Here is a 24513-nt window from a genome sequence, read left to right as displayed (position 1 = left end):
CAATATGAACACCAATAAAACCCAAAGCTGCCACACCTTTTATTAGCTTATATGTAATTTATATATGCAACTGAAGCATGGTTTTTCATGACTAGTCATTCTTCTGGAAGATTCTTCTGTGCCTTCTACAGTGCTGAAAACCATAATAATATATACTCTAGCAGATATAACAGCCTTGCCAATCAAGAAGCTGTAGTGATCACTGTGTACACATTTGTTTGGGGGACTGTTGGAAAAGTGCTGGGTGTATTATGTGATGTGTAACAGCGTTCTATTTATAACAAATCATAGGGCCTTACTCAGAAGGGCACACTTCAAAGGGCATTCACTGTCTATTGAAATGGTTTGACAGGGTAACTGCTCTAGGACTTTTGGACTTTCACATCATTGAACAGGTACTGTACAGATTTCTGCTTTGAGTTTTATAGTTTGATAGTATTGCTCACACCAAATAAAAATCTAAATGTGAACAAAAGCAGTGGGTTCTGCATTCTTGGTTCCCTATGCAGTTTTACCAACGATAGAGCGGAGAAACTTTTGATTTTTTTGGAAAGTGTTGTGTTTGACTGTATATATTCACTGATTGTATTTTTAAAGCTTGAAATAATTGTAGTTTGTTCAATTTTTTTTAGCTTAAGTGCACCTTGTTTCTGAAAAACAATATATATTTTGTATGTATCATAATTTGTGTTTACAACATGTGTAGTCCTAGTTTATAAGATGAATGGCATATATGTTAAGATTAATTAGATGTCAGTTGACAATGGCTGTGCCATTCTCAAAATGGCAATAAAAACATCCACATTTCTGCATTTTTCGCTATTTTTGTGTATTTGTTTTGCCGGACTCTTTATTCATGTCATTCATGTTTATTCATTTATAGATTCAGAGTCTAGTACCTGTGTATTGCCCATTCACGATGGACGACTTTGAACACAGTGTGCACATCTCCAACCAAGACTGGGACTGTTTTTTTCAGGAGTGTGAGGACTGTGACCTACTCTCTCCATTGCTTGCCAGCCGAGAGGACTCTGGTGTGAGTGACATTGATGAGACAGGCAGCTTCTTTCTAAACAGGACCCCGGCCGTGGGCACAGCATCCACAGACCCTGATCCAGACCTTCAGATTGATGGCCCGCCAGACTGTGAGGGTTCACCTGTCTGTAATTACCTCAGCAAGTACGGAATACGTAGTCCAGAGCAGGTTCTCTCTGGCAGTGAGGAAGACTTGCACCTTCAGACTGTCAATCTCTTCTTTGAGCAATTAATTGTCACAGAAAATCAACAGCCCTTGGAACAAAGCCACATTCTCATTTGTGGAAGTGAGAAGACAGGCCGTCTGGAGGGTTTGTTTGATAAGCAGGATATTCTGTATATAGACCTTGGTTCATCTGGCCAAAATGAGGCCAGTCTTGAAATCACTAAAAAGGGTGTTGCTGATACCTGGGGTGATATAGCCTCAGAAAAAGCTTTAGAGATCACATCCACTAATGCGCAAGAAGATGCATCAAAGTCTGACACAGAGCTAGTCATTGGTGGGAAGCCATTGACAACACCCCTGATTACAGTAAGAATGAAACAAGGACAACAGGGAAGACGTAGCAGTCTCAGCAAAGATCCAGAGCTATCTCCTGAAACAAAGCCACCTGAAAAAGTGAAAATGGTAGTGGTTAATAGAAAAGACATGACTGACCCATATCCAGCGAGACAAAACGTTGCTCAAGTGGATGCTATAAGTAGTTCTGACTTGAAAGATCCACCAGTCGGTCAGATCCCAGTGTCACCTTCCAATCTCAGGAGAAAGAGGAGGAGGAAGAAGAGATTGAGTATCGAACCATTGGAGCAAGGACATGATGCTCAGATCCATTACCGTCAAAGTGAATCAGAGGAAGATAGATTCATTCAGTGGGAAGAGATAAACAACCTTCCTTCAAATGTCTGGAAGACAGACCACATATCACTTCAGAGAATTAAAACACCTTCGATTGTGCATAATACTGATCATTTACAGCTTAAAAACACATCTGATTTGGAGGCTTCAGCTGATTTTATGTTTTCAAAAAGCTTGCCAGTATCTTTTGCCAATGATTTAGGCACCATACTTCCAAAGTCTGAAGTTGAACACAACAGAAGCTTTAATACTAAACGCATGCATAATACGTCCCTTGAAAACAATGGACAATTGAAAGCAAAGATTTGTGAGCTGTCTTTATTTTCCCAGGTAGATAAAGTTCTAAATGTAAAAGATAGTGGATTAAATATAACCGAATCCCTTCAGCTTGATCCTGCCGTACACTTAAAAGAGACCATATCAAGTGATAATTCTGATGCAGGATGTAAGAGGAAATCCTTATCATCTCCTAGCATTTCCAGTGTTATTAATTCAACAGAGCCTCCTTCCTTTACAGTCTCTTTTAAATTGATGGAAGACAAAGATTTATCCTGTATAGGAAATGAGAATGACTGTTCTCCATTAAAAAATGAACAAACCATTCCACGCAGTATTAATATTGTGGAGTTTTCAGCCACCAAAGAAAGCAGCTTGTTTTTAACGGACAACATTGAAAGACTAGGACCTGGTTCAGATGGAAACGGACCAGAATCCTTTACTTGTTCACAGGATTATTCTCAAAAACAGAAAGCATGTATTCATGAGAACATTTTGGAATTTCAAAGCCATTCAGGCTCTCAAACCATTGAAATAAACACTGTAAACAAGACAGATGCAAAGACTGAGAGTCGTATCTCTGATAATATTGCTCATGGAACAAATGATTGTCATATCCAAAGCAGAAATAAGACTAGTGAGATATCAATTATGAATGCCTCACCCATAAACCCAAGGAATTTGGTTGAATTAGATGACAAGAGTGACAATAGTGATAATGAAGTTGCTGTTTCAGAGAGGAATAATAGTGAACAGTTATTTTGTGGCAAGTTCGTCAAATCTAGTGAACACATACATGGTCCTATGGAAGAAATGCTAAGTGAAAATCCTTCTCGAGAAGTTGTAGAGTTACCTCAAAATATGTTAGCTGAAAGTAACCCTTCTTCCGGTGAGTTAAAAAGTGGAACCAAAGACCTACAGACTGCTTCTCTTGATGCTTCACATCAACGTCCATGTCCTGTGTCTGCTATCTCCTCCTTTTGGAATGAAATGGAGAAATTAACCATCAATGACGTATTGGGTCTGCGGTTGATCAGTAACGCCCATCACCCCAGCACTTTGAACCAGGCAGAGGATGGTAGTATACTGGACATTACAGACGCTGCAGACTCAGGCTACTTTACCCAACTTAATGACTCTAAGCTCGACCGCTTAACTGGAGACATGTCCTACATATCTGATCTGGATGAAGACCCTGCACAACTTCAAACCCCATTTCCTTCCAAGCAAGAGGATGAATCAATTGAGTTTCCTAGCTCTTGTGGGGTGATGTGGGAGAATAATCCAGATCCAGTGGTTGTGGATGACGGAATGCTGCACATAAGTGCTGAAACAACTCTTCCTCAACATCCCTGCATGGCTAATGCTCAACACTGCTTCAGGAGAACGTGTAAGAACATGTCTGTGCAGAACCTGCAAATTCTAGACACTCAACCAATCAGGCAAATCCTGAGGAGTGCCTCAATGCATTCAATCCATGCAGAGGTAGAAGATGATTTTATGGATCCGTTCTACCATGTGAACACTTCAGGTTCAAAGATCTTTTCTGATGACGAAGAAGAAATAGAGAGCAGTGGTATAACTTTTTCAGAAATAATTCAGTATTTCTTCGGTGAGGATGAACCTGAAAAATGTGCACCTCGTGCAGACAACATAGCTGCTTCATACCTTGATGAAACAGGCACCTCTTTGCCTGAGACGTATGACCATTTCTTCTCCGAGTTTGATGCTGGGAGTTTTGTTTTTCCAATTGTGGAAGAGTCAGGTGGTGATAAATTGGTTCCCATATTTTCCTGCTCCCGCTCAGCTAACACAATCCTTCATTTCCCAGAGGCATATGACTATTTCTTCCCCGATTCCCCTGGGAATTCAGATGAAGATGATGACAGTGACAATGCAGCAATCAAGGTAGTGACACGGAATGACTATAAGCCTCCCAACCATGATCTTGTTGACATGTACGAGCACTTCTTTTCTGAAGATGAGAGCGACTTCCTCTGGACAAACCCTCTGTCACTTAGAAAGGTTCGTCGCACAGGTTTTACCATGCCTGAAGAGAAGACATGTTCTGGGGAGCTTGTCCCTGTGGAGACATTTCCCAAAGGAATTATTCAACCTATTAATGCTATGAACCCTGATGGGAGCCCTTTCCCAGATACTTTGCTTCTCAACCTGGAGAACTGCGTCTTCCAGCAGCTGGCTGAACAACAGAAGAAGTGTATGGAGATGCAGACAGTTGTTGCTGATCCAAGTAAGAACTCTTAGCATGCAGTATTCTGCACATACACACAATGAAACTGCAATTGCACACTAACACTTTCTTCAAGTCGTATGTTTGTTCCCTTTAAACCTAAACCTAAAATAAGAAAATACAATGGTATCTCAGAATTATCATATGTTAGTCAACTCTCACCTCTTTTCTGTCAATAGCTGCTGACTGAGAGTATCTAGTCACATGTAGAGCCATGCCCGGGCTGATGTAATGGTAGTATGTTCTTCACTCCTGCTGGCCAGCTTCTCAGATCTGCCATGTGCCAGCATTAAAGAACATGTCTTCACTTTGATGAGCAAGTAAAAATAGAGAAAACTCAGGGACCGTCGGGACACTTGTCATTATCACTTCATCAATCACTTATTGTCATTGGGGATTCAGCCTTAGTTTATTATTCAGTGTTGACTCACTACTATGAAATGATACTGTTCTGTTCTGATTTTGGTGCTTCTTTTCTAGGGTTGGATGCTCCATTCTTGCCTCTTAAACAGGCAGACATGTGCTTGGTTTGTATTGCTTTTGCCTCGTGGGTGCTGAAATCAACTGGTTCAGGAGCAGACACCTGGAAAGCTGGTATGTATCTTTATTTGCCTAAATATAATTGATTAGGGTTAATAAAGTGATTCATTAATGTATCCATTGAGTTGTGTTTTGACATTATTACGTAGTATGTTACAATTTGTACAGAAGAAATCGTTTTTTCCTGGTAAAAGCTCTCTGTCACATCAAATTAAGCAAAAAATTTTGTAGTAATCCATAATGACGTATATCTGGCTTTTTTTCTAGCTCTTCTCGCAAACGTCAGTGCACTCTCTGCCATACGATATCTGCGCAGACACAAGAGGGAGGAGGTCTCTGGAAAAACTCCTTTGCGTCAGATAGAGCCAGCATAACTCCATAGCACCGCCACAGCCCCCCGATCTGATTTCAGTCACACTGCCATGATACTAATCCAAAAGGTTAGATGGTGAATGTCAAACATGTGCATGCATGACTTTTTCCATCTTTCTCAGTACATATTATTATGATTAACACTCTGGTGTGTGTTTATTGCTGATGAGCCAGATTTAAAAAAGCAATGTAGTTTGATTATGAAATGACCAAAGCTCTTTATCTGATTCTGAGATGAGTGGATTCACTGTTCACAGCGAATTCTGTTGTGCATTGTGATGAGGGCAGCAGTATGTTGATTAATATTTGATAATGAGATGAGTATGGAGGTGTTATGGTGAAGATAGAGATGCGTGTCTCAATAAGTGTACCTATGGAGAGATTCAAACGGAAGAACTAATGACTATGTACAAATAGGCGGTTTGTTGTGATATTATTGGGATATTTTTGCTGGGCCAAATTATTTTGGTGTATTTATAGATCATCTATAAATGATTTTACAAGTGTAAAATCAGATACCCATGTGATGATGCCACTTCGGATCTGAAAACAGTGTTTTATTTCTTCAAAATCCAGTCAATAGTATGTCAATAGTAATGATTATTTTGGCCACTAGAGGGAACTAACAGTCAATTGTATTATGATTGTGCCAGTCTACGGTAAGAAACCTTAACCACAGAGACATGTAACGAGTTTTTCTCAATGTTACCAGCAGATGGCAACAGAAGACAGCGGTTAAAGTCACAGTAAAGAAGGCGCGGGAAGATCCCTGAAATTCATAATTCAAATGCATAATTTCCAGCACATTGTTGAATGTTCCCTTTCCCAACGTTTGTATGGCATGTGTCACCGTTCAGCTGTACTAAATTTAATGTAGGGTAAGATGACCCAACTTTTTCTCTTGACCATAGATGGCAACAAAATATATAATCTCAGCACTAATGAATGACTATGATATTTTTCTAATTTTGTGTCTTTGGAAAATAGTGATTTCTGATAAGGGATCTGTGGACACATCTGTGTTATTAGATTTGTGGGGTAAAAGTTATATTTATTATTCTGCAGTAAAACATAGACCCCTGGGGAAGATGGGCCCCCGTGAGTTAATAATATTAATATATAGTAATATAAATAATATATCCTTGAATTTACTGTACATTTCATACATCTTCACTTTCATTAAAACATATAGGTTCAATGAGAGAAATCATTACATTTGCATTCATAGTGTTGCTATTAACATATCTTCAATTAAAATATGTAAATATTTATCTGCCTGTATATAAGTCATAGAATAATTTTACCTTTCAGATTAAACTAAATTGTGAAAATAAAAATTTTAATAGAATGGTTGATATAGTATTTTACATTAATGACACTTTAAAAAAACATGTAAATATTAATAAGAATTACATCAAGGTAATATAAGTTTATCCAGGGAAGCTTGTTACCCCAGTAGGGGCCCTCTTTTAATATTTCACATTTTGTGGTATAACAATAAAAAAAATTAAATGCTTCTATTTATTTCCTATAACTCATCCTGCACATGCTAGACTTGTATGTAAATATGTTACAATTTAAAAGGAAATCCAGACTGTTCTGAGTAAAGAATAAAGGTGTTCTGGGAACTTTTTATTAGCAAAAATACATTTCAAAATCGTTCAAAATGTAAACTGAACAACGTGTACATATTTAAAGTGGACAGATGCGGTGTTACAATTGTTTTATCACTTGTGTTTATTTGTCACAACAATACAAAAGCAGTTCAGATTTATTTATTTTCTAATGAATAGCTTTGACCTCCACAGGACAAATAGATTTTTCCAACAAAAAGCAGAAGGCCATAATGAAATATGAAAAGTATAAATAAAATAAAAATAATGATAATAATAAAAACGTATATTTAAAACTTAAATAGAAAAAAATAGCATATTTACATTTGGTATGTACAAAAAAATGCTTTTAATCACAATTTCCAAAAGTTTGTAAGAATCACAAACTAAATTAAATTCAAAAACTCCAAAATGCTACCTTAAGTATTTTTTCTTATATTTATATATACATAGATGCATCAGTGAGTAATACACGAATTCGTACCGAATGCATACAGCAGTCTGAAATCAGCACCCCTAAATTGAAGGATATTACATGTGCAAAATATGTCATAAAGCCACTGAATAACCAAACTGTGAGAATTCAGATACTCTGGCATGCCAGCCCTTGGTGAAAACATGCCCAGTGTGCATGTGTGGCTTGATTAGTCTGCTATGTGTGCAAGTCCGGACGGGCATAAGCCCATTGTTCTCTTTTATGACCATCTCTGCTGTGTTGTCATAGCGCCCAGTCCTTGAGCTCCAAAGTAAGCCAGTGTCCGGTGTGGAGAAGTTCCAGGCAGGGCTTGAATCCTCCTATTATCTGGGTCAAATTCCCATATGTTATCATAGTCTATTTCCTGGTCATCTGGATCCACCGGCTGAAGGTAAGAGTCATCTGTGAGAAGCAAAAGACAATGATTCATGTCTTCAAATATTTGAAATATTTAGTTTAATGGTTTTTCAACTAAATTTTGACCAACTTAAGCTGTCTTCCAATACTTGGATTCAATATGTAAAAATTGATAATTTAAGTCAAAATCCACTGACCAAGGTTAAGGTGTTGTAAACTGAGCCTTCTAAATACTTCATGCCGTAATTTAAGATCTAACATATCGTTTGTTGTGTTCTTTCTCACAGAGAGGCTCTAAATGTCTTGCAGGATCTCCCACTTGTGAGCTTTAAATCACCCTCCGTGGTAATTCTGTCCTTTCGCTGGTCTTTCCTTCAAGTGCCACCTGCAGTGCTGTCATTTAAATACCCTGAGCCTGAGCCATATTACACACACAACCATACACACACATGCCCCTTCATCTGCACTCTTGTTTCCACTGCCATGTCCTGCCTGGGCAACCACACCCGATCAAACCCTGTGTGTGTGTGTGTGTGGGTGTGCACGTGTGTGTGCGCGCGTTGGAGAAGGTCATTCTAAAACCATCCTGTTAGCTGTGCCGTGAGATTCTGCTCTGTGCACGTTACCATAAATTATTTCCTCCCTATGGTGTTGTGTTTAAACCTGGCAAGTGAGTGTGTACACGTGTGGCCTAATTAGATGATTAAGCAATTCAGTGTCACCATTTTTTTTTCTTTCGATCAGTTTAACCAATTTATGAAACATACTCATGGCCCAGGTCAACATTTCACACTCTAAACAAAACTTGTGGCCACAAAACTGGTCATGCAACTTGCTGTACATATCTATCTACATCCGTGAAAGGAGCATATCATCATGCCATTGTGGTGCTGTAACTGCCTCCTGACTTTAGCATGTCAAACATTCTCACCTGGCGTGTAACTGTAAGATATCTGCTGCGCCTCCATGACAATGTGACCTGTGAAACCTCTCTGTAAAAGACAGGAGAACAGGAGTTCATTTATTTTATACTGTTTAAGATACACACATGTAGAGCAATATTTATATGCATTTTTTTGTCATATTAATTCATTAAAATAAAGTTTTACTGTTTTTACTGTATATTTGATCAAATAAATGCAGCCTATGTGAGCATAAGAGACTTCTTTCAAAACATTTTAAAAAAGTCTCAACAACCCCAAACAGAACAGTATAGTGTAAATCTCATGCATAAAGTGACTTAACCAAAAATGTATTTAGATATTTTGGGGGGGGGGGGGGGGGCAGAAATAAAGAATGTCTGGGTGATACAACTATCCTGATATGATGATGAAGCAAAAAGAATTTAAGTCTTGAAAGAAATTTACTACCATCTCATTACCTGAGAGATGTGGTTGTGTTCTGGCTGTCGGTTTGGGGCGGGCAGTAACTTGAGTTTGGAAACGGCCTGAGCACGTAGATCATCAGACCACTGACTGCTGCCCACCTCGGGCTCCAGGGCCTGGCCATGTCTATTTTTCCGCCCAAGAGGGGGAGTGCACAGCCGGAAAGAGGAAGGAAGGAGAGGAGGATACGAATGCTCCATGGAGGCCCGAGAAGAGTGCTGTGTAACAGAAAAACATGCAAATTATGACTTATAAGGGTGATTAAAAAAATAGCATAGTGAACTAAACCAAACATACTCAGCTGATTAACGGGTTTAAACCTAAATCTGTTATGTAGTCCAGGTTCGAAAACCTAACAAGTTAAAACCTGCATTCTATGTTGAAATATTCTCTCAAATGTGCAAGTTAGGGTTCTCTCAGCAGCCTTTTTTATTATGCATCTGGATGGATAAATTAGTAATGAATGCAATGGGGACTTTCCATGGCTTTAGCTCATTAAATCAGGGCCCCTGCGGGTGTTTGGTCACCGAAGGCAGTGGTGTCAAGTGAGAGAGCGGATCTGATATCCTGACCCACTTACCGATGCATGTGCAGCGCTCTCCTCAAGAGGGAACATACTGGGGGTGCTGGGGTCGTCATAAAGGGGCGAGAGAGGTTTCCGGTGACCGATCAAGTCTGAGTGGCGGTGAGGAACTAAGAGCTGGTGTTTGACATTTGTCTGCGGCGTGCTCCAGCTGTTTGACTGAATGGAGACAGATGCAAAACATATAAGTTATGCATGTTTTTATGCATTCTATTTACACCAAACCCAAAATTCTAAATCTAATGCAAATCAAATATCTCTGCTAAACCTGTCTTCAAAGTAAAAAAAACAACAAAACTACTAAGTAGTGCATCAGATTATAGTAATGCTCTACTACCTTGACTAGCGGGGCCTTCTCGATGCGTTGAACAGGGCCGTTGCAGTACACCGAACTGTATGGCGTGTTGTAAACCGGTGACATGGGCCCCTCTGAAGCGAGATACGATGACTGTGGAGGGGAGGAGTAGTGGAGTGAAACAGGGCGGTGGTTAGGGGCCGGTCGGACATGAGAAGAGAAGCTGCTGCTCCTGCTGCCCAGGTGAGCTGAGTACTGCATGTCTGAGGAGCTGGGCCTACTGGAAATGAACTGTACCAACACACAACACAAACACTGATTTACTGGACTGTATTCACATTCTTCTACAAGATTACAACAAACTTTAGAATCCTTTTGACAATTTTCCACTTTCCAGTCAAATTAATGGATAAAATCTAGTGGAAAAATCTCTAGACCTACTTTTTCCCCTGGTTTCAATCAGAAATATTCAGCTTTACACACATAAAATGTGCTGTAAATGGCAGTCCATGTTGACTTAGAGGTGAAAAAATGTCGTAGCATCTTGTCCTATTGTGGTTGAACATCAACGCATGCTTATGTCTAAGTCTCAGATGTGAACATTTTAATAGTTGAAAATTTGAATAACTAGAATAAAGAATGTAATATGGATACTTCTGGAGGATATAGGTAAATAGTGTTTAGTACTGATTCGCAAGATTCTTGTGGGTGGTAACACAGCGGAAATTGATTGCACACACATTAATTATTAACAGAAATTCTACTGATCTTGATCACAACCACATGTGATACTCCTCCAAAATAAACATACAAGTCATTTTTATGAATAATGCCCCATATTTTACAGCTGTGAACAACCACTGCCTTACTCAATTTCACACTAGACACCAAATTAAACTAAAACTGTAAGAGCAATTCACATAGGAAAACTAGTTCCCTATAACACATGTTCACAGCTTAACATTAATGGGTTTGGGCTGTTGGGATAGACACTTACACAGAGAGGCTCAGCATATCCAGGGGAAACAGGGTTGTCATCAGCACTGGGCAGCTGGAACTCATGGGATCTGCGTTTGTGCTGGGACTGCCGTAGTGGTTCGGTAGCTCCGTGGCTGCTGCCGCTCCACCTGTCAAACTCTGGAGCCTGAGAATAACAGAGGAGAAAGTGAATATCTCACAACGTTTACATGCGATATCTAAGATATTCAGCACCATGTCCAAGATGGAAGTGAGCGCTCACCTGTTTCTGTGTTGGAGTGTAAATGATGTCATAGACAGGGGGAGGAGGGCTGAGGATCGGGACGTCAGCGCTTTTGAAATACAGGATCCAGTCACTGAACTCGCTCTTGTCCAGACAGGACACAATGATGGGGTTTATCAACTTCCCTAACAACAAAACCCACAAGAGTTAAATTCATATATGAATCTGTGCAGAAACAGGGTACAGCGTGAAAGGAAATCAGTAAGAGTGTACACTCATCTTTAGTGCACATAGATCCTTGCCAAGAAGGATAACATGCAGCAACTGAAGTTTGATTTGTTAACTCACCCTCAATCATAAATGTGTTGGGCTTGATGTCCTGGCAGGGAGTTGTAACTGTGATCATATTGAGAGGAAGTTTGCCCTGCAATTGCAAACGCATTCAAGATTATTTTCAGAGTGCCTCACTGGATTGCGTAATGTTGCAGCTGTATTCATTTGTGAAAATGGAATTATTTTCAGATTGGCCTACCTTGTAAAAGAGGCCATCACTCCCTTCTGACAGAATTATGAGATAGTTGGGATACAACACCAGCAGACGATCATACTGCTCCTGTTAGCCAAACAGAGAAATTGAATCACATTCATTATTGCTTACACTACAGTAAAAAAGGCATGAAGCAAATATTGAGTAACTTGTTTCGGACGCTTTATTGCAGTTAATTCATCTATTTTTGCTCCACCAACAAACTATTTCCAAATAAGCGGCAGAGCTAGTGCATCTGTATAGTTGTGTTTCTAAAGGAATCAGTGTTTTTGAACAAATCGATCGAAAGCCTCACTCATTAACTTGCATCCCTAAGTGAATCAGTGTGTTTGAATAAATAGTGTGAGTGAATGATTCAGTGACTCACATCTAGTGATGGGGGAAATGAAGCTTTCATTTCAATACATTTTCATTGTTTTGGACCGCAAGCTGGCGTTAGCTCCTGGACTGGTCAAAATGGTGTAAATGCAACAAGAGCTCAACCCAAACCTGCACAGACACCTTTTTACAAACCACTAAGAATCATTTAACTGTGAACCTTCGGAATTTGTTTCGAAACAGTAGCCTTGTTTGCTTAAATCACCTAACGTGGTGAGTTTGGTAAGAACCACGGATTCGAAACAAAAGATTTGCAAAAGCATTGACGCTTCATGAAGTACTGTTTTGAATGTGCTCATTACTACTAACACCCAAATATGGACAAGCAGAGTGAAACAAACTGTTGAAAATTCCAATCATGTTGGAGCAGAATTCAAGGACCGGAACTGTTGTATAATAATATAAAGAAGCTGACCACCACTTTGCACAGTTTTCCCCAAGGGTTTGCCCCGGCCTCGAGTGTGTGTGTTTTTACTCGGCTCAGGGTGTGTTCAAAGTCAGCTGTTGGGTGAGTCAAATCAAGGGCTTGAGGCAAGCAACTGGTTTACACACCCTTTTCTCAAGCAGATCCTCTCTGCTCTCACAGTAAGCTTAAGATGCACTATCAGTTGCTCACCCTCCCTCACTCTCTGGTAAAAGGTTTAGATATTTGGCCACACGTACACTGGATATCTGGTTACACTACAGTCCCCCTAGTGTGAAGTCACATGCTTTGTGTTTTTGCTGTCGGTTCAATGAAACCTGCTGAATTCAGGCATTTTGATCCAGACTTTGACTAATGAGGGTGGTGTGGAAGTGGCAATGCCAATGCCAAACAATTAATTCAAAGGCTTTTCTCAAGAGTCATTCTCAATTTTGTAATACATCTGTGTTCAAATGAACTTAACACTAATTTGATATCCTTATAATATTTTGAGTATTAAATAAAATTAGAATAAAATTTAGATTTAGCTTTATAATAAATATTAGGATTAACAGGACGGGGCAGTTGTGGCCTATTGGTTGTGGGTTTGAGTCTTGGTATAGACAGGGATTGTAGTTGGGGGGAGTGGTTGCTTTCTTCCACCCTCAATACAACGACTGAGATAAGACCCTTCAGCAAGGCACTGCTCTGGGTGGGTGGGTGTGTGTGTGTTCACTACTCACTGCTGTTTGTGTGCATTCGGATGGGTTAAATGCAGAGCACAAATTCCTAGTGCGGGAATTTGTCACGTCACTTTCATATACCGCTGTTGTTTTATTCCATTATATAATAAATATATTATTTTTCAATTTTTTCAGGTTGTATAAATAATGTAACCAAAATAAAGGGCGAGATAATGACAACATCTTGGAGAGCTCTTACCTGACAAGGCATGTGTTGCAGCCTGACTTTCGTGACGTAAGTAATGGGCCCTAGACTCTCTCGTTGCGAGCCCTCCCACTCATAAATGGGCTCTTTACTGATGGAGTTCCTCAGCTCTTCTTTTTCCACTTTGGTCTCTTCTGAGTACTGCACCTTTGGACGCAATATTGAGTTTAAATCCATGTTCAAAAGTTAAAACTGGCATGATGTTTCTTGCTATGTCATGTGAAAGATCAGGGAGTGTCATTAGCATTGGGAATTTTAGAGAAATCCATTGCTATTTGATTGCACATCTCTGCTAATTATAGGATGCAGGTGTTTTTTTTTTCTATAAGCTCACTTACTGCAATAGCATGTTGTTTCAAAACAGGAAAGAAACCATGTCTTTATCAAATCCAGCTAAAGAAAGAAACTCTACCACAAAAGAAACAACTCATAAGATCCCAAAGGACAGTGACCAACATTAATCATGATGACCTGAATTAACACCTTTTTTTATGTTTATTGTCATACACTTTGATCTGGCAGCTAGCAAGTACAGGTAATTCTGATAAAAGGTTGATTTTGCAATACCTTAATTCTTGTGTATGTCTCTGGTGTGATTGCAGTGCCGCCATTAGCCTCGATTTGTTCAGTCAAAAGGCCAAACCAGTTGTTCATCTCCTCCTCCGTCGAGCAATACACAATGATAGGGTTCAAGCTGACCCCTACGAAGGTCAAAGACAAGGGGTCAGAAGTTAGGTCAGATGACTACAACCAGTGACCATCTGGATCTCTTTAAAACCTGCAACAGGTTGCTTAATATTTTAGTGAATCTTGTTTTTAAGTATAGATGTACTTGTCTAGATACATTTGCTCTGTTTCATGTTAAAATATCAGAGTTAACACTTCTGACCCTGAGAGCAAAATTTCTTTTTCAAGAGCTCTTAACATTACAACATGCCCTGCATTTAAACCTGTTGTCACTTCTTGAAAACAGCTATTCTGAAAGAATGCATCCAACCTGGAATCTCCCTTTTATCAGACTGGCATTCCAGGCTTTATCTGTTCAGATATCAACCACTCTTACCACTCTGTCATTTCCAGTTAGATGTGATGTGTTTTTAGCAAAAGCACGTTCATGTGCAAGTCTTGGTCATTTTTTCCCAGATTACATATTTAGTCAGGACTGGAAATGCGGCTGTGTGATTCCCAAATCTCTCACTCCCAACAATCTAAGACATCATCTTTCCAATATGAAATACAGTAGTGAGTCCTATCTGATATAATGTTGTGGCAATAAGAAGATTTATTCACTAATTTGTAAAGTAGGATTTAACATCACGTAACGGTTAAGCTTAATTCTTTTTCATTCAATCACGGTCACATTGACTCATCTTCCGAGAACGTTAAGCATAGTTTGAAGCTTTTTGTTGATTGCCCAATGTGACAAAATAATATTAAAATGCCAATATTTCAATATGTGGTAAAAATAAACAATTTGTAAGCAAACTTGTGTCTCCGGGTCCAGTGCCCTGGAATGTGGAGTACTTTAACTGTGATGGAGAGGTGAAGAGGAAAGTCTTTGTGCTTTTGAACCTCTGGAATGTCCAATTATGAAAAGTGGTTTTGGGCCTACATGGTATGGCTTTACAATGTATCAGAATCAGAATCAGAATCAGAATGAGCTTTATTGCCAGGTGTGTTTACACATACGAGGAATTTGTTTTCGTGACAGAAGCTCCGCAGTGCAACAGAATTACAGCAACAGAACAAAAACATAGATAATAAAAGAATTAAAAAAAATGTATGCTGTTTTCTGATTAGTTTAAGATCGCAGATCCCACCCTTAAATACCACTGAGAACAACAGGGTTTACTGTAGAATAAAAATAAATCAATTAAAAATAAATAAATAAAAATAGACCTCCAAAATGTAAGTAATAAAATATTGCAGAAATACATACAACTATGTATTAGGCAATTATATGTATGCCACTATATCTCCCTGTTGCTTTATCTTGGGTTCCTTGCGTACCTTTTCCTGTTTGTTCAACCCTGAATTATCAAGCACACTCACCATTTATCTGGAATGCAAATTCCTGCATATCACCAAAGCTGTTCTTGTTCTGCAGCTTGCAAATTGTGAGCTCTTTGAGAGGAAGTGTTCCCTGTAAAAAAAAAAAAATTTAAATCCTCATTGAAAATACGGGATTCAAAATTATTTATACATTTATTTTTAAAACAATTATTTAAAAAAGTTATATTTTTTAATAATATATTTTATGATATACAATTTTATATAAGAATAACTTTCATTTAAACCTGTGAATGATTAGAATGTTTCAAGATTTCTTTTTATATATAAATTTTACTTATGACATTTCAGACGTCTGTCACTTTCAATATTGCACAATATTTAATGAACATTTATTACCGTTGCCTCCCAATGACTCAGATTAAAGAATAGGCATAATAAAACCTGATTAATACCAGTCACAATAGAAAGAGACTAATTTTATGATTGAATACAACTTAGTGTGGCATTTTTGGCATGGAGAGGTGACACATTTTACATCATCTTAAAGTATAAAGTCTGTAATATCTGTCTCCATTACCACATGACTCAAACGACAGTTCCTGTCTAGAGCAGTGACACAAGCATGGACATATTTGGAGCTCCTTTACATTTCGACCTGTGGTATGCATTGTCTATTGTGTGGTTACAAAAGAAATACTGTAGGTGCATCTTTTACCTGGTATGTGAGTCCAGTTGTGTTGTTGGAGACAAAATGAAGATGTGTTTGGAACAGGTCCAAATAGCAGTCATGCACGTCCTGAAAGAACAGACACATTTCATCAGCTCAGCATCCACACAATCAGAAGGACCATTCTAAGTCATGCTCCTTTATAGGCTTGAATTTAACAACGCTGACGGATTAAAAGATTTCACTCTCCCATAGTCTGAATAGCAAGATTTTCAAAGGTCATGTTGAAGGCAAACTCAAAAAAAAATAAAAAATAAAACAATAGACAGGGCATTAATATGTGGTAAATGTAGCAATCTCGTTGACAGTCCCTGGAATGAACGGTTAAATAATCCTGTGTAAATCAAGGCAATCTTTGTGAATACTTTCTGAGAAGTGTTTGTTTGCTCTAAAGACTAGTTTAAAGCAGCTGACATTGATTTATCACTGACAGCTCATTTCCTTTTATCTGATCTAGGCCTTTACCATGTTACAGAATATGCCATTATCACAAATACTGTTAGGTAACATTTCCTTTCAACTGTAATATCACCACTGTACGTTATGTTCCCCCTTTCACCTCACCCTGGTTTGGGTTATTTTGCTTTTCTTTTCCTTCACACTAATTTTCTTCCCAGTATGACCACATGTTATCAAAACCAAAGAGATTCCCACGCTTCAGAGCCAATGTGTAACATATCAGCAGTTTGATCAGTGTGCTCTGCCCCAGGAAATATCTCTGCATCTCTGAGCCATTTCACAACACCTCACATCTCCACGTGTTCAGACACGGCCTAAACTCCCCAAACCGAGTTGCATCAATTAATCAGCAAAAGCATGGACGTCATTCTGACAGCGCTTCATACAACAACCATGTGACATCTTGTATCTTCCATCTGCTTGTTATGCATTACCTCATAGCGAGTGAGTAAGTGACTGTCGTGGCTGCTCAGACCACCTTAATCATCATACGAAAGTCTGTTTTGAAAGGTTTATTGAATGATTATTCTTGACGACTGCGTGTTTGTTTTGGAGTTTGATTGGATGTGTGTTTTAGATGTGAGTTGGAGTGTCTTACCTGGCAGTGCAGGAAGCGGAAGCGGACCTTGGAGCTGTGGATCATTCTGCCATAGTTCTTTACATTGATGCTACTCTTTTTCCATCCACTAGCTGGGTCGTAGGGAGGGTCCCATTTGATGTTTTCGATCGTCTGCAGATCTTTGGGTGACATTTCCTATGTCAAGACAGTGTTAAAAATGAGTTCCTTTTCTCAGTTACATCTGATATGCAAAGCTGTATGCATTAAATGTGAAATCCCAAATAGGCAGTGTTTGCGGAACATTTGTTTAATGTTCTTTAAAGGTTTTTCAATGTTACAAACAAAAATGTTAGCACCAAAATAATATTTCTACACTTTTACGTTCTAAGACAAGTGTCGTAAATTATGACATTGGTATTTCCAAACATTGAAAGCTTCAAATTTTGAATAATTCTATAATGTTTTTACAACATTTAAAACAAATTGACATTTTAAATGAGCTTTTTAAAAAATAACGTTTTTCAAACGTTCTTAGCACGTAAACTTGTTTTCTGGTAACATTTTACAAGATGTTAGTATAATGCAAGACAAACAAGTGTTTTGAGCCTTCACAGAACTTTTCATGATTTACTGTGAAGGTTAGAAGAATTATTAGCAGGAGGTTGCTCACCTTTCTTGGGGTGATGGTGCAGAGGATGTTGATGATGCTATTGGACTTCTCCTGGCCCTCTTGTGGGTACTTTTTCCGGAACAAGCGGCTGCTGCTCACAAAACAGTAGACTCTAATTAGTCAAGGGTTGTGGGATAAGAAAAAGTGATGTGACCCCACACAGGGGTTATCTTGACCCAAGATGATCAGTTAATCACTATAAGTCAATCTGTCTGAACACTCTGGTGCTCAGTGTCCCACACAAAAGATTACTTCACCATTACACATGTCCATTCTTCCTTAGCTTGCACAAGTCAACATATACGATTTACATCACTATCTGCACCATTTAAAGAGAAAAAACAATAGCGCTTATGTTAAAAACCACAATGCACCGCTCATGAAATGCCTTTTTGTTACCCATGACCCCCATTTATAATCATTAGTGTCAGATCTGTATAATGAAGTCTTTCCTGCGCAACGATAAGCTAAGGAAGTCCGTGTCAGCGAGGAAGTCATCCTCGGCGAGAGACACGTCCTCAGTGACTCCCATGTTTTTCTTCTCTCTCTTTGTCAATCTGTCTCTGCTTTGAATGCAATTAGCATAACGACACTGGGCTCATTCATGCAGACAATAATAGGAAGTATCGGTGATTTACTAGGACTCAGTGATCAACGTGTTTGGCATCCGGAGAATTCATCCGGAAGAATGCAGGTTGTAGGCGGCATGTTATACAGAACATGCTCGTAAAAGTGATGAAAGTTTGACAGCGACAACTTTGTAACTTTATGAAAAAGGCATCAACTGTTTTAATTAAAACTGCAACCATTGAGTGCACTTATTTGAAATCTGATAGGGGTCCTGGGTTTTAAAGGGGCCGGGTCCCGCTGCACTGAACTCTGATCTGATATGTTCGACAAAGACTTTTTTTTATGGGCTTGGACTCTGAACCCTAACTCAACCCAGGAACTTACATTCGGTGCACATGCAAACCAGACACAACAGACAAACTGTCTGATTTAAAATAGGCCAACTGTCTATTTAACTGAAAGGTAGTCAGAAAAGTTGTCCAAATTGGACAGCAGTAAATTACACGGATCGCTGTCACTAGCAGTGCAAGCACAATAGTATTACTTTCTGTGCAGGATAAATCCAATTCTCTCAAAAAACCACAAAACCTGAGAACCTTCCCTGAAGACTGCACTGGAAACAGATATAGAGCTAACTTCATTACACTAGTGAATTCTATCAGCAGATGAATGTATCAGTCAGTGTGAAGTGAGATCTTGACACTGAGCTAATGAGATTTACAGGCAGCATCATTACACTGCCAAATTCAAATCACTAACCCATGTTCATCATGTCAGTGTGCTATAAAATATCACTTTTCAATGAGACTTTTTTTTTTTTTGCCTTGTTTTCCATTAGAACTTCATAATATATGCCATAAGCCATATGGCAAAAACTAAAAGTATTTTCACAGATTATGACAGATTTTTTCAGATTTTTTTTAAATTAATAATAGTAATTTTCATAGTATAAAAAAAAAAAAGTTAAGTGGGGTGAGGAAAATAAAATTAATTAAAAAATAAATAATAATAAATTTTCTGAAAACAAATCTTATAAATGAATATCTTATACACTGAAAAAAAAATGTTTTTAGTTGTAAATTAAACAGATTATTAGAGTTCGTTTTACAATAAATAGTATTTCAGGGTTTTCTGCTTTAAAATTTCATGTTTAATTAAATGTGTGCGTTTGTGTGTAATCGTTACATTTATAAGAAATTTGTGCAAAAATATTTTCTACATCAAATTGTTTTCAGTGTACACAAAATTGCTTCTCAAGTGAATTTATCTTATTTTAATGACGATTACACATTTCTACTGGAAAACAGGACAAAAATACAGATGTTTGAATATTGTTATTTACTTTCCAAACTTTTGGCATTTCAGTCCAATATCAAACTCATACTTCATACCTTTAAAACTTGATCGTTTTAAGGCAGTATCTCATGGTTCTTACCTGTTCCTCCGTATGAAGCTCTTGCTGGAGAACCTGAAGTTGTGTTGGGGGACGCATGACATACTACTCCCCATGTTGATCCTGGGATAGTGTGTGAATCTCCTTGATGAGAGAACTCTGGTGTATCTTCCTGCAAGATCAATAGAGTTTAGTGATCCCTGTTGTAATCCAACCTCCCTGGAGTGAGTGAGTGAGTGAGTGAGTGTGTGTCTGTTCACCAGAGAGACCAGACTGATACTGAAGCAGCAGACAGGCGAGAGGGGAGTGTATGAGAGAGGGAGTGTGTCAGTGGGTGGAGATAAAGGGAGGTGTGTGTGGGCAAGAGTGAGGGAGGGAGACGAACACAGGGGACTGGAGCAATGAAGTTCACACCTTCTGCATGAGATCCCCTCACTAAATAAAGCATAAATGACAAAGGGGAACGTGTAGTTTTTCACACCTTATAGTGGACAAATGGCACTGATTTGAATGCTTGAATACTCTGATGAAAGAGTGTTAAAGTCTGAATGGAGCTTGCTGGTGTCACTTAAGAGGTCACAACAAACATGTCTGGACATGCTCTGAATACTTCAGGCTCATTATATTATTCACACACCAACATAATTAAAATAATGTGTAATCAAAAAGTTATAGAACACTTTAAAAAATATAGATTTTTTGTGTTTATTATTGATACATTTTTAATTACTATTTCTGGCACTATTTCGATTTTATTTATATTACTACTAATTATAGAGGTTTAAAAAACTGACAATGGGGTTAAAAAAATAAACTTATAATATGTTACACAATTCTGCATCTCAATCTTTTTTAAAATAGACAGAAATATGGGATGCTTATTATTTTCTTGATTGTTTTATTGTATATTTATTTGTGTGTATGTGTGTGTTTTTTTTTTATTAATATGGATTCCTGGCATTTTTTTATTTTGTTTATATTTCATATATGTATAAAAAATAATATTTTATTTTTCTTTTTTTATTATTAATATTAATGTATTACTGTTACTGGCAGTATTAGTGTTTTATAGTGTTTAATTTTATATAAATATGTAATATAATATGTATAATATATAATCTATTTTCACAACTTTTTACAACAAAAATAGTGTTTCTTGTTATTAATTTTTTCAGTTTTGTTGAAAATGTAGCTTGCTTGCTTCATTCATTCATTCATTCATAAAGTATAAAAATGCCATAACACACTGTAATAAAAAAAATCAGACCTCTCCAACTCAAAATCACATCTATATTTTTCAATTGGTCTAACCTAATTTGTGTTAATTAGTGGTCACATCTAAATGTTTCAGTTGGCCAAATTGAATTAGTGTGAATTAAAATTAAAATTAAATTAAATTTATGCATTTAGCAGACGCTTTTATCCAAAGCGACTTACAGTGCATTCAGGCTATCATTTTTTACATATCATGTGTTCCCGGGGAATCGAACCCCCAACCTTGCGCTTGCTTGCTTGCTAGCGCAGTGCTCTACCAGTTGAGCTAATTTAACTTCATAAATTTAATTAGGCCTCATCAAAAGCTACATTCATGACAAAAAAATATATAATAATAATAAATAGCAAAAAGAAAAATGATAACATTACAAAATCACCTATATAAAATCTACAAAAATGTGATCATTGTAGGATCTAAATTTCTGAAAATTACACTTGTAAGTATTTGCTGTAAACATGTCACCTGTGACTGTATGGTTCTGTGTGAGATATGATCTAATCCCTTTAAAAGCACACAAGTGAATAATCCCATCCTGGTGAGGGTTTGTATCCCTGATATCTTCCAGTTGTCAGACATGCAGTCTGCCTACAGAATATTACATTATAACAAATGCAATTACAAGTTCTAGCCTTCCTCTTTGTACATGTAAGTGATTTAATGATGATTAGCTATTGTATGAGGCATTCTGTGTTTGAATGCATACTTGGAATGGCTCTTCTAATGACGTGTAAATGAATGTGTAGGTAAACTCCGTGTATGCATATCAGCTCTTACCATTTATGGTTTCATTCCCAAACAGCATATTTTCAAACAAACCCTTAGAAATAAAATGTTATAGTTATTGTTAGTGTGGGGCGGCTGCTGATCCAAACCAGCTTAACCAGAAAATGTAAATGAGGCCATGCCGGAGGCACTAAACTGACACATTCCTCAATTCACTGTATTAAACAGCTACAACATGTTTATTCTTATCAGATACAATGACAGTGTTTATAGCTTACTGAGAAGTTTCATGATTCAGACTAATAATAGCTGAAGTTATATTATATAAATTCTTGAAATGGCTCTTTCATTTTATCGCCATAGAGCTATTATGAAGAAACAGAGATGATGTATCATTCCCCATTCTCAGTCTGAGCACTGAAGAACTGAACTATGAGTCAGAAAGTGCTCCCTGCTTATCAAGCTCTGAGCCTCCTAAAGGAAATTACAGAATAAGAAATCCTATGGAAACATCTGACATAGTCTGGGAAAATTTCACTTCAAGTCATGTGGGTTTCTGTCTGTTCCTTTAGGTTTCAGTTGCTTTTTGAATACAAGTCATATAATCAGTTCAGATAAGGGAAGGACTGAATCCGGGATTATACAATATACATAATATTGTTAATTGATTTTTTATTATTTAATTATTTGTCAGTAAGTTACTTTTATACAGCAAGGATGCATTAAATCAAAATACTTTTTAAAGATTTTAAAGTTTTCACAAAAATATTAAAAAGCCATTTTCAAACTGTTTTCAACATTGATAAATAATAAGAAATGTTTCTTGAGCAACAACTTAGCATATTAGCACGATTTCTGAAGGATTGTGTGGCTAAAATATATTGAATTAAACAACTGTTATATTAAATTGTAAAAAATATTTAACAATATGACTTTTTTCCCTATTTTTAAGTCTATGCAGACATTCAAAAGCATTAAAATGGGAGATTTAAGCATTTTAAAAAGCCCCCAAGTGGTTTACATTAGTCTCATGTTTTTGAAAGCTGTCACAAAGAAGAAAGGAAGGAAGTGGAAAACCAAGCCAAACACAACAGAGGATCTGACCGCCCCCACAACATTTTATGTTGTCTCTTCTTCCGATCTTACGCAAAACAATGACTTGCTTCCTCATCTGCAAGAGATCTTCTGTTTGGATCCTACGGGGTTAAATGCTTGGAAAGGCAAACAAATGGAGAAAAAATAATGTGATTCTCAGTCATCATTCACTTACGATTCATACCCCTAATAGTCATTTTGACCATACTTTGACCTGCACCTTACACTCCTGAAATACTGGACAGTATCTATTGCATACATTCAACTAGACCGCTATTTGAAAGAAAGATGTTTCAGTTTACAGGAAAAGTGAAAAAAGATCTCAAATGTTATTGTGATAAGGCAAATCTCTAGTTCACAAAGTCACGAATCCTTCAGTAAGAATCTCACACACACGTACCAGCAGTGGCGGCTCCAGACAATTTTGATTGGGGGGGCAATGGGGGGTCCTGGTCTTTTCAAGGGGGGTCTCATGAAAACCAACAAAAAAATACAGTGGACATGGCTAATAACTGCATATTACTGCTACTAAACAACAAAAACACCTTTGCAATGTAAACAAATGACAGGCTACATTTGTTATTCATATCCTGCACACTGCACTTTCATGTCAGGTATATTATGCATTTTTATTGACATTGATATTTTTACATTTATTTCCAGATAGATATTATTGAGTTTACAGGCTAAAGTGGTCTTGCTGTTGTAAACACTGTTGCTATTGTAGAAAAAATATTTGCATCACATTTAAAATATAATTATATTTTAATTCATTTCTGAATTGTTTTTATTTCTATAATGATAATTCAGAGAATGAGAAAATCTGAATAAGCCTTACCAGTGTTGTGATAATTATTTTTACGTGTTAAAAATAAATAAGTAGCCTACTGTAATATAATAAAAGTTTATTCAAATAACATAAAAAAGACCAGACCCCTCGATGCCTGTGAAACTTTTCTCCCTCAAACAGCACGCTAGTGTTACTTCTACACTACAGGCTACACACAGCAATATAAACAACGTATCTGCATGTTCTCACATCACATCGTTCTTGTAAAATAATAATAAGTAAATAAACATCAAAATCACTTCGCTGAGAATGAAACACCACTTACCAGCTGCCACGATGTTGAAAATATCCTGTAGCAATTAAAAAATGCGCGTGCAGCATGAGGAATCTTCCCGGTTGGATGAGGTCGTAGTCAGGTGAACTGTCATCATGCTGGTCATTTTATTTACGGCTAGATTATTATTAATAAATTGTACTAATATTATAATTGGCCGTGGGCAGGCATTCACAAATGTTTATGTTATTACAAAAAAAAATTGAAATTTTGCTTTGACAAAAGGGCACTTAAGGGGCAAAGGAGCAGGTGCTCAAGTGAACCGGTTCTTTCGGACAATTCGATCAAATAAACCAGTTGAAAAAAAAATGGTTCACCGGTTCTTTTGCGCTCGATGTAATGCCGTCATTGGCGATGATTGCCCTTCATTCAAGCCTTTGGTTTACCCG

The 24513-nt window shown here is 37.6% G+C and overlaps 2 protein-coding genes across 4 annotated transcripts; one reads left to right on the top strand and one right to left on the bottom strand.

Moving 5' to 3' along the window:
* Positions 1-298: 298 nt before the first annotated feature.
* On the top strand, positions 299-6601 carry LOC113068407 (uncharacterized). 2 transcript variants are annotated; one of them, XR_003279537.1, is made up of 5 exons: positions 299-395; positions 884-4418; positions 4899-5012; positions 5226-5478; positions 5680-6601. XR_003279537.1 is itself a non-coding variant. In XM_026241187.1 (4 exons), the coding sequence occupies exons 2-4, from the start codon at positions 920-922 to the stop codon at positions 5330-5332; spliced, it is 3720 nt and encodes a 1239-aa protein (XP_026096972.1). In that variant the 5' UTR covers positions 299-395; positions 884-919; the 3' UTR covers positions 5333-6601. The 2 variants fall into 2 exon arrangements, 1 of the variants encoding a protein (XP_026096972.1); XM_026241187.1 differs by having other exon boundaries at positions 5226-6601.
* Positions 6602-6933: 332 nt separating this feature from the next.
* Positions 6934-20230, bottom strand: LOC113068406 (pleckstrin homology domain-containing family N member 1-like). Of its 2 annotated transcripts, none has more exons than XM_026241186.1 (16): positions 19949-20228; positions 17944-18034; positions 17313-17468; positions 16244-16324; positions 15568-15658; positions 14083-14216; positions 13510-13662; positions 11772-11852; positions 11588-11663; positions 11279-11424; positions 11036-11182; positions 10081-10329; positions 9741-9902; positions 9157-9378; positions 8707-8767; positions 6934-7820 (listed from the first exon to the last, which is right to left on the bottom strand). In XM_026241186.1, exons 1-16 carry the CDS (start codon positions 20020-20022, stop codon positions 7639-7641), a joined length of 2106 nt encoding a protein of 701 aa, XP_026096971.1. In that variant the 5' UTR covers positions 20023-20228; the 3' UTR covers positions 6934-7638. The 2 variants fall into 2 exon arrangements, 1 of the variants encoding a protein (XP_026096971.1); XR_003279536.1 differs by lacking the exon at positions 6934-7820 and adding an exon at positions 8328-8518 and having other exon boundaries at positions 8603-8767; positions 19949-20230.
* Between the last annotated feature and the right edge of the window lie 4283 nt (positions 20231-24513).

This window comes from Carassius auratus, linkage group LG44F (genome assembly GCF_003368295.1).
Source record: "Carassius auratus strain Wakin linkage group LG44F, ASM336829v1, whole genome shotgun sequence".
NCBI lineage: Eukaryota > Metazoa > Chordata > Actinopteri > Cypriniformes > Cyprinidae > Carassius > Carassius auratus.
This window is presented reverse-complemented; position numbering and strand designations above follow the sequence as displayed.